The 10,173-nt window shown below is 43.2% G+C and overlaps 1 protein-coding gene across 4 annotated transcripts; it reads right to left on the bottom strand.

The window, feature by feature from the left end:
- On the bottom strand, window positions 1-9,957 carry NRPB1 (RNA polymerase II large subunit). 4 transcript variants are annotated; one of them, XM_086805953.1, is made up of 16 exons: window positions 9,521-9,957; window positions 9,255-9,420; window positions 7,831-8,094; window positions 7,424-7,729; window positions 7,088-7,246; window positions 6,659-6,820; window positions 6,346-6,566; window positions 6,079-6,220; window positions 5,519-5,854; window positions 5,119-5,405; window positions 4,645-4,903; window positions 1,227-4,291; window positions 1,004-1,096; window positions 848-901; window positions 666-749; window positions 1-525 (listed from the first exon to the last, which is right to left on the bottom strand). In XM_086805953.1, the coding sequence occupies exons 2-15, from the start codon at window positions 9,336-9,338 to the stop codon at window positions 668-670; spliced, it is 5,514 nt and encodes a 1,837-aa protein (XP_086662079.1). In that variant the 5' UTR covers window positions 9,339-9,420; window positions 9,521-9,957; the 3' UTR covers window positions 1-525; window positions 666-667. The 4 variants fall into 4 exon arrangements, with proteins under 4 accessions (XP_086662079.1, XP_086662078.1, XP_086662080.1 ...); XM_086805952.1 differs by having other exon boundaries at window positions 1-494; window positions 9,521-9,955; XM_086805954.1 differs by having other exon boundaries at window positions 1-442; window positions 9,521-9,955.
- Window positions 9,958-10,173: the final 216 nt, after the last annotated feature.

Here is a 10,173-nt window from a genome sequence, read left to right as displayed (position 1 = left end):
TTGACAGTAAGAAAGATTCATGTTAAAAGAGTAATTATTGTTCAGAACACTTGGGTTAGCGTAAACTAGACATATACTTGTTCAAGCCTGCTTATGACTTTAATGAACTACTGCTCAATGTCCATTACTACAGCTGGCATCTCTAGTAGAAGCATATGAAGTACTGCATCCATCCAGTAGGCAATGTCCCATGATACAGATGCTTTTCACATGCAATAAGATTTCTCACTCCTGTATCTCAGTTGCCCTTTTTCAACATCAAGACCAGAATTTCTCTCACCCTTGAAACATCTCCTGCAAATACTGGGTATACTAACATGTTTCCAAGCCCCGTCTCCAAACGATGGTACACACTTAGCAACCGATAAATCAAAGCAGAAAGCTGATTTGACTTTTCATGTGGTGATAGCCAAGCTAATAACTTGTGAACAGGTTCTTTCGGCTGCAGATTACCAGTTTGAATCCACTTTAATTTACTGCCACAAAAAGCTTCACTGCTTGAATGTCACGTGCAGCAAAGCACACCTATAAGTTGATGTTTAGCAATGCAATTAAAGAAGTGCTAAACGCATTCTGCTTGCGATATCTGACAAAAGCAAACTTGGACTGATCTAGAGTTCAACAAGCACTCTTTAACTGAGTTCAAAATTGAAACGATTGGCCACCTTCATCTGCTGCTTCCTGTTGGAGTGTACTGGCTTGATGAAGGGGAATAGCCAGGAGCTGTAGGTGAATAGCTTCCACTTGGGCTGCATCAGCATAAAAGGATAAGTCGGATCCAAGGTACAAATTTGACTGCATTTGCACCCTAATGTTATGTCCCCCAAAAAAAGGCAACTGAATTTACCTGTACTGTGGAGATGTTGGACTGTATGCAGGACTTGCAGGTGAATAAGTCGGACTGCAAGTGAAAAAATAAATTAAAATCACCAGTTTTGCAAGCTTTTTCCGAAAATTACAAACAATACTGCGACATAAGAAAACTAACACAATGTCATTATACCTGGTTGGAGAGTAAGTAGGAGATCCAGGACTGTACGAAGGACTTGTTGGTTGATAAGATGGTGAAGTGGGTGAATATGAAGGTGATGTCGGGCTACAGCCACAAGAAAGGATCCTTCTCAGTTGCAATCCAAACATTTGACTCACACGAGAGAGAACAAACTAGAAAGGTTATGGCAACAGTTGCATGGAAAGGGGAAAAAAAATTTTGCACATAATCTCACCTGTAACTCGGAGAGGTTGGACTGTAAGATGGGTTTGAGGGTGAATACCGAGGACTGCTGGGAGAATATGCAGGGGAGGTGGGACTGTAGCTAGGTGAAGTAGGACTATATGCTGGTGATGTAGGGCTATAGCTTGGGGACGTAGGGCTGTATGCAGGAGAGGTTGGACTATAGCTAGGTGAGGTAGGGCTATAGCTTGGAGATGTGGGGCTATATGCAGGCGAAGTAGGACTATAAGCTGGAGAGCTCGGACTGTAGCTAGGTGACGTTGGGCTATAGCTAGGAGAAGTCGGACTATAGCTCGGAGAAGTCGGGCTATAGCTAGGAGACGTAGGGCTATAGGCTGGGGAAGTGGGACTGTAGCTTGGAGATGTAGGACTGTAACTAGGGGAGGTTGGACTATAACTGGGCGATGTTGGTGAATATGATGGACTTGTTGGTGAGTAAGATGGACTGGTTGGAGAATACGAGGGACTCGTAGGGGAGTAAGTGGGCGATGTTGGGCTATACCCAGGAGAAGTAGGACTATATGCAGGTGACTGAGGACTGTACCCTGGAGATGCTGGACTGTAGCCTGGAGATGCTGGACTGTATCCCGGAGATGATGGACTGTAACCAGGTGACTGTGGTGAATAACCCGGGGACAAAGGGCTGTAACCAGGAGAAGATGATGGGGAGAACGTTAATCCACCGACATAAGGTGAGAACTGTGCATCTGTCATTGGCGATGCGCGGGCATTTGGGCTCAGCAAGTAGCTGGGAGACATCATTCCTTCATGAGTTGGTGACCTGCTAATTGGTGAACGTGCTGGGGTCATGCCAAAATCTAAGCCATCCATGTAGCTTGGTAGCTGTAGCTCAATTGCCTGCTTTAGCATCTGTTCATTGAGGAGCAGAGCATGGTCACCGGTACCAATAGGAGCCAGCTGCCCAAGCATTATATTCTCTGTCACACCACGAAGGTGATCAGCCTCCGCAAATGCTGCAGCATCCAGAAGAATATCCACCGTCTCTTCGAAAGAGCACCGCATCATGGGACCTGTGTCATTGCGATTGATACCATGCCGTGTAATGGCCATCAGATGCCCTCTATATGTCATGACGTCACAGAGAATCGCTAAATGCCTGTAGTTTACATAGGACCCATCAAAAGATATGACTGCTCGCAGCTCACTCAAAAGAGATTGCCGCACAGCCTCGATACCCAACACTTCAATAACCTCAATCAAATGATTGCTGACTGTCCTAGTGGCATCAACATCTTCATGCGTCATGACTGCCAACATATTCACCCCTTCCGTATCAAGCATCCACTCCGTGTCTGGTTTAAAACCATCTACCTCATCAAACTTATTTGACTTGGTGGATTTTATAAACACTTTGTGTATATCAGGAATTCCTCTCAGGGCCATTTCTGTTAGCATGTTGCTCTCAATTCTCTTCAAAAACACATCATCCTCTGATTGATCAGCAACCTCTCCTTTTGGAGCTTCATCATTCATAATGCGTACCCGCAAAATGAGCTTTTCAGCGTTATCATCGTTGAAGATGCATGTCAAGTCATCATCAAACTCGAGATTGATCTTTTCAGCAATGTCTGCCATACTTAGTTTCTTGTCCACCATCATTTCGCGGTTTAATTCTATGCGAAGCAGCCATGGAGAGATTTTCTCTGGTGCCACCTCCTCATCAGGCATCTCATAGTATGACCTAACAAACTCCACATCCTCTTCAATGATGGTGCTCATAGGGTCCGGATCATACCAAATTTCTGTAGCCTGTGTCACACTCCGCAGGGTTGTGTACTCAAGTGCACACTGCACATTCTTTGCCCTTTCTTTCACCTTATTTACATCTGGCTTCAAATACACAGACAAAGACGGAGTTTTTATCTTTTTGGCAACATTAATGATTTCTCTAAGGCGGGGAACACCAAGTGTGACATTTTTTGCACTGACTCCAGCATAGTGGAAGGTGTTCAATGTCATTTGAGTGGCTGGCTCACCAATAGATTGAGCAGCAACACATCCAATCATTTCTCCAGGTGCGACTAATGATTGTAAGAACCGGGTCTCAATCTCACCAATCACCCACTCAAATGCTTCCTTTGTAAGCCTGTACTCCTCCAGAACTCGTTTACTGGCAAGGGTGCTGCGCAGCAAACAGTTGAAAAACAGAGTAGCATTCTTCTGGGCCTCCACACTAAGGTGGTCCTCTCCAGGAACAACCTTCAGCCTTTCCTGGAGCTTATCAACTGCTTCAACTATCTCCATAGGATGCATATCTGAGGGCCTTTTAAAATCGATTTTGAAAATCTTCTGTGCATTCCAAATGAGCCGTTTGAGATTTACAGGCAAAGGCCAAGAATTATCTCCAGAGGGTGCAATCTCTGTGCATAGCTGCCGCCTGTCTGCCTCCAGTTTCTGCACCTCTGCATCGAAAACATTACGAAATTCTTGAATGGTTTTTAAATCTTCCACATGCTCTGCCAGCATGTAATCTGGATTCCAGTGGTCAGTATCAATCTCAAATTTGTATGTCTTGTCGAACTCTTTCTTCTTCATCTTAATGGAATCCACTTTCTGTGATTCTATCCAAACAGCATCCATGCCATCTTCACCATAAAGAAACTGAATGACATCACCAAGAGAATTACGAACAGTCCCATCATATTTCACCATCACATCCTCCATAGCCTTGACCAACCTCCTTTGAATGTAGCCTGTCTCTGAGGTTTTGACAGCTGTATCAATCAAACCTTCCCTACCTCCCATAGCATGAAAGAAAAACTCTTGAGGAGTGAGACCTCTCAGATAGGAATTCTCCACAAAACCACGACTTTCAGGCCCATAATCATCCTTTGTAAAATGAGGAAGAGTTCGGCCAACAAAACCATAAGGAATACGCTTCCCTTCCACGTTTTGCTGACCCACACATGCAATCATTTGTGAAATATTGATAAAAGAACCTTTTGACCCAGCTGTCACCATAGCCTTCACATTGTTGCTTTCAGACAAGCTGCGCTGGGCACTGTTGCCAGCATCATCACGAGCTTTATTTAACACCTGCACTCAAAAACAAGAAAACGTTTGCCTTAGCAAATCCAGATGAAAATATTTCTGAAGAACAAGAAGAGCAATATGCCAGTGTTGTGTGTGGTGTGAGTATTATCGTGTGTGTGTGTGTGTGTGTGGCCAGGTGAAATTCCCGTCTGCAACTAGTAATGGAATAAGACCTCATAAAATGCAAAATTAATATTGCCAAGGACATAATTGCAAATGAAGCTAAGGCAGCAAAAACTTAATGGATCAACATACAATATAAGCACTTTGCAAGTTTTCTTCATGACAAAAATCAGCAAATACGTATTTTGTTCATTAAACAACAACAAATCACAACTGTGAAAAAACTCACATACCTGATTAACTCTATTTTCAAAAGACTCCATAGTTGTCCTGCCTGGCTCTGCCTCCAGCTGCTTATCCTGTGCCATCCTAATGAGTTCTTTCACCTCAGTCTTTGCTTTATTGATGGTTTCAGTGATCCTTTCCATAGTGGTGGCATCTGCAATGGTGTCCCCGATCCCTATGCTAAAGCCATGCTGAAGCAGCCAATAATTTACAAGCCACTGTGTGTGACCAAGGAACTTACGTGCAGCATCAGGTCCAACTTCTTCCCTAATCAAGATTTGAACAAGTAGTCAGAAATCACATCCTCAGAAATAGCTACAGATCCCTGCCTCAACATTTACTATTGTTGAATAGGTAAAAGTGTTTCTCAAGCAAACTATGTGCAGTATGCAGTAGCAAAACCTCTTATTACATGCCTGTACAGTGTATCCTCACAGCTTATCATTTGGATCCTAATATAACAATATGCCTTCACTAATTACCAGATTACATGGATGAGACTGCCACAAGATGTGCCAAGGGTTTTCTTGCAGAGAGTTCCTGCAATAAGCTCTCCTCTTTCAATCCGAACGACGGTATCCCCAGGTGAAAAATCAGTTGCCTCGTTATCATCATGCCAAGCTGCAGAACGAATTAAGTTGATTTGTCTAGGTATTATGAGACCAAATATTTGCTTTCCAGTCCATAGCGGTCTTGGCTTCAAAATTGTTGGAGCAGGAATTTTGCCATCAAAATCTTCCCACCACATAAGGATGTTCATAAAAACATCCTACACAAGAAAGCACAAAATCAGTCATGCAAGGTAGGATACTCATAATCTTGTGCATGGTTGGTATTGGCATCAAATTAGCACAAGACAGCCATAAGGTCAATCGAACCTACCTTTTCAATGAATGTATCTCTCTTCGTTACTTTTCGGCATCCCAAAAGTGTGTCTTGCACAATTCCTATAACTGGGCGATTAGCCTGTGGAGAGACAATGCATTTTGGGACCATCATCAGCTCTAAAACTTCAGCCCTTGTCTCAAAGGACTGAGGTACATGCATATTCATCTCATCTCCATCAAAATCAGCGTTATATGGTGATGTGACAGAAAGGTTCAACCGGAAAGTAGAGTAAGGCATGATCCGAATTTTGTGGCCCATGATGGACATCTTATGCAAACTGGGCTGCCGGTTGAACAAGACAAAATCCCCATCATTCAGGTGCCTCTCGACCTACAGAAGCAGGCACAATCATGAATCAGAAAATAATTGAGGATGTATTCCTCTTATACCATATACATCATTATTCAGGTGCCTCTTGACCTACAGAAGCAGGGACAATCCTGAATGAGCAAAGAATTGAGAAATATTCCTCACATGCCAAATACATGCAGAAGAAATCAAGCAAAATATTCAAGGCCCTGATTCTATTCAGAACATTGATAACTTTCCTTTACCTTATATCCATGTGCTAAATGGCGATCACTGCTTTTCTTCAAAAAGCGAAGATCCAGGCGCTGACCATCCTCCCGTATAATATATCGAGCCCCTGTTTTACCAGGAGGAGGGTGTGGCCCATATTCTACAAGTTCTTTCAGCCTGTTACAGAGCTAGAATATGAACACCTTTGCTCGGAAAAAAAACATAGCAGGGAAATATAAGCATTCGTGCCTACTTACAAATGGAATTCACAAAAAGAAATTGCAGTGAGAAGAATTCCAAACCTTTCCATGTTATAAGGAGTCACAGTCTCTGGATATGTAAGGTTCAAAGCGATACTCCAGGGAACTCCTAGCTCGTCAATATTGATGTTTGGATCAGGTGTAATAACTGTCCGGGCAGAAAAATCAACTCGCTTTCCCATCAGGTTCCCTCTGATTCGCCCTTCTTTTGCCTTCAACCTCTGACAAATAGATTTGATTGGTCTCCCAGATCGTTGGGTAGCCTGAAAACAGAATGCATAAGATCTTGTCAAGGATCTTCCAGACTAAAAACAAAATTTTACTAAAGAAAAACACTGGTGGCTATAGAGAGTACCCTTGGCTGGCCTGGTAAGTCATTGTCAAAATATGTGGCAATGTGAAACTGCAACAGCTGTGCAAACTCATTAATTATATGCGTAGGAGCTCCATTCTGCTCTTGGCGCTTCAAGTTGTTATTATGGCGAATGATCATGGCAAGTTGATGTGTCAAATCATCCTGTAGAATCAAAAATTGCACAGGCTTCATTCAGTCATGTGTACCCATATGCTGGAAATCATACACAGATTGAGCCATATAAACAACCCAAACTATTTTTTCCCATGTTGAGATCCTGCTATTTAGATGAAATCGCTGCCCACCCATAGGCGGAGGTGTCCATTGGTTGCAGCAAGTTGGGATGGAACCCAAGACCTCCCGCTCAAAGGTATAAACAACCCAGGCTTACATACAAATGGATATAGAAAGGCGGAAAAAAGAACTTACCTCACTGCGTGCGGACGTGTCCATCATGACAGAGGGTCTCACAGGAGGAGGAGGAACTGGGAGTACTTGCAGAACCATCCAATCTGGGCGTGCATACTTGGGATTGAAACCCATAAGCATACAATCTTCATCACTTATCTGCTTCAAAATACCGAGCACCTAACTCACCCACAGCAGAACAACAATAAGCTCATCCACAACAAAGACAAACCTGCATAATGACAAAGCATCCAAAGTACAAATCTAACTGGTGAAAGAAGGCAGGATGTAGGGCCAGTAGAGACAGAAGGACACTGAGGAGGGCAAGGGAGGGGTGAGCACTGAGGAAGTCCTTACTTTCTCAGCACTTAGTTGCTGCTTCCTCTCGACTGGTTCGGGTAAAAACTGCTCTTGCTCATCTGCCTTCTTCTTGCTGGCTTTGAATTCTGCCATTATCTTCATACCATCTATATAGATTTTTGGTTGCTGATAGCCACAACCGCCATGCTTTTTCTTCTTTTCAGCCTCCTCATCCTGTGCTTGATCTTCATCAATGTCATCGCCTCCATCACATTTCTGCTTGCTCTTGCAACAATCAAGCATTCTCCTCAGCCGATGCTTGGGATTCCTTATCTTCTTTGCTACTTTGAATCGGTGATCCTCCTATACAGCACAATAGACAGATAGGAATGCCACCCTTAAAAATTCTGAGCAGAGACATAAAAGGCCATACTGGCAAAGACTCGTTCAAATGATTCACATACCTCATCCGCAAGAAGCCGAGAACAATTATAGCATACACATCGCAGAATCGTCAAGATTGTCTTCAAAAACCCAATGTGGAACATTGGCTTTGCCAACTCCAAGTGACCAAAGTGCCCAGGGCACTCAGACATATTCCCAGCACAAGTTTCACATTTTAGCTGGCGATCAATTGTCCCCAGTCGTGGATCACTGAGACCTCCAAGTTTCGGCTTCCCCCTATCGTACGTCTCACTACTTTCAATCTTAACAACTGACATTTGCCGCTGTGTACAAATAAAGACAGGAAACAATTCAGGTGAGACTAAGAGCTTTTATTCACTATCTGCAAACAATACAGCCACTGCTTGAAACACGTATCACTAGTCCAAATTCAACTTCAAACTACACAAACCAAATGCAGAAACGTCAGCAGTAACCTTAAACATCGTCAAAAAAATGGCTATGGGTAGACTTTGCCGTTCTGGAGATGACCTTTACAGTGTGTGAGGTGTGGAAAGGGAGCTAGGCTTAGTTAATACTCATGTTTGATAGGGCTGCCTGGTCTGTAATAATGTGATCGGTTTTTTCAACTTGCTTCTTCTTGTGGCTTTAGTACAAGTATTTGCTGTGCCTAGATCAAGCTGCGTCTCCTTTGATATGATAAGTTTTCTCCAACTCCACCGTTTTTGTAGTGAGCACGAAGGGTTGTGATTCCATCGAAACTGCAGGATATGCTGAGACATTGCAAGAACCTAACTACCAAAAAATTAAGGTTTTCATTCCAAAACCCACAAATTGGTGTGTGTGGATGGTTGAGCACAATCGATAAAATAAAATATAAGCTCAAACCCTGCCCAGTCAAGGCTTGAAGTATCGCATAATTAAGTTAAGTCATTTGTGCCACAATACAGCAAGGTATCATGAATAGGTAAAAGTGCTTTGGGAACGCTTTACACACAAAAAAGCAACCGAGCAAGGGCCAGGAGCCTTTTTTTATTGGATAGGACGTGACCACATCACTTTTACCAATGTCAAGATCCTGGAGAAATGGAGAGACTGCAGCATGTTTATTGATGTCAAGGCCCTGCGGAAGTGGTAAAGCCTGGGATTCTGTACAGGAGGGCGCATCATATTGGATTGATTCTGTAAAAGGTAGGAGCTCAAATTCCAAGGTTGAAAACAAAGTCTGATTAGTAGAATGCGACCGTACAATATTAATGATGAAAAATGCAACAACGACATCTCAGCAAGTCTGCCTAGTGATTCTGCAGGTTTTGCCAGTCCACAGCTACAATACACTCTTCCCAAGACCTTGATGGTATTGTATCAGCCACTTAATTCAAACATTTGTCAAAAGAAAGCTTTGTGTAAGAATGTGCTAAAAGTGAATGTACAACATACTCCTCCCTGTGAACAAGAGATGATTGAGCGGGCAAGCTCTTACAATTTCGTCGGGGCTCATTATGCTGAACTGCACCACTTTCACTTTGGCCAGGTCCGCGGGCGAAAATGGGAATCGCTGATCCATGGTGTAATGCCTTTGGAACCCTTCTCTCTCTGCTGTGTGTGTGGGTGAGTGTTTAGGGTTCCGATCACAGTCTCAGACAACTCTGCAAAATTTTCAATAGATACTTTAAGCTATGAAAGCACTAGTAAAACGAACAACTCTGCAGTTAAATTTTTAGAATTTAGACCTGGCCCCCATGATACCTGACAACGACGGCTAGGATAAACCGCTTGACCTCGCCTCTTTGTCCAAAACTAGGGTTTAATTGAACTTTCAAGGTTTACTGAACCCGATCAAGACGGACACCTCCGGTCCTTCTTTATATCCCCAATATTAGGGTTTTCCTGCCTGATTTATGTTCAAAAGAACGCTGCAGTTCGATTTTAGTGGTTTTCAGGACCTGAATACGGTTACGGATAGGGATTCAGTTGACCTGATCAAGACGCCGGTCATAATGCTGAGAGTTTGCCCTTGTTGCTATCTGTTAAGAGATTCCCCAAACCTTCTCGCCTTTCGGGTTGGACAAGAGAGCGCCCTTTGCTGAGAGAGCGAGAGAAAGGAGACGCTTTGAAGCAAAGCCTTTTGTCCAGTTCATGAGATCAAGCACTGATAGGGTTACGCCAATCCACACGTACACCAAAAAATAACACGTTGTCAAGGAACTCCCCTCTTTACACGCTACACTTACAGGCACCGCCTGTTCTCCGGGTTCAGACGCGTCCGGCCTAGCGCATTTTTCCCATACAGTATAATAGGCATCATTGATTAATTAATAAGAGATAAGAGAAGGAACGTTAAAAATACCTAAAACGCAGATTAATTAATAAGAGAAGAGAAGGAATGTTAAAAATACCTA

Source organism: Cibotium barometz, chromosome 12 (genome assembly GCF_041138505.1).
Source record: "Cibotium barometz isolate CiBa-2024 chromosome 12, ASM4113850v1, whole genome shotgun sequence".
In the NCBI taxonomy this organism is placed as follows: Eukaryota; Viridiplantae; Streptophyta; class Polypodiopsida; order Cyatheales; family Cibotiaceae; genus Cibotium; species Cibotium barometz.
The sequence above is the reverse complement of the archived record's forward strand: the minus strand, read 5'-3'. Positions and strand labels throughout refer to the sequence as shown.

Coding starts and splice junctions, on each gene's coding strand:
- NRPB1 (XM_086805953.1), bottom strand. CDS start 9,338: ATGGATCAGCGATTCCCATTTTCGCCCGCGGACCTGGCCAAAGTGAAA. Junction 4,292..4,644: donor TTGAAAATAGAGTTAATCAG/GTATGTGAGTTT, acceptor TTTTGAGTGCAG/GTGTTAAATAAAGCTCGTGA. Junction 902..1,003: donor CCTACTTACTCTCCAACCAG/GTATAATGACAT, acceptor TTTCACTTGCAG/TCCGACTTATTCACCTGCAA.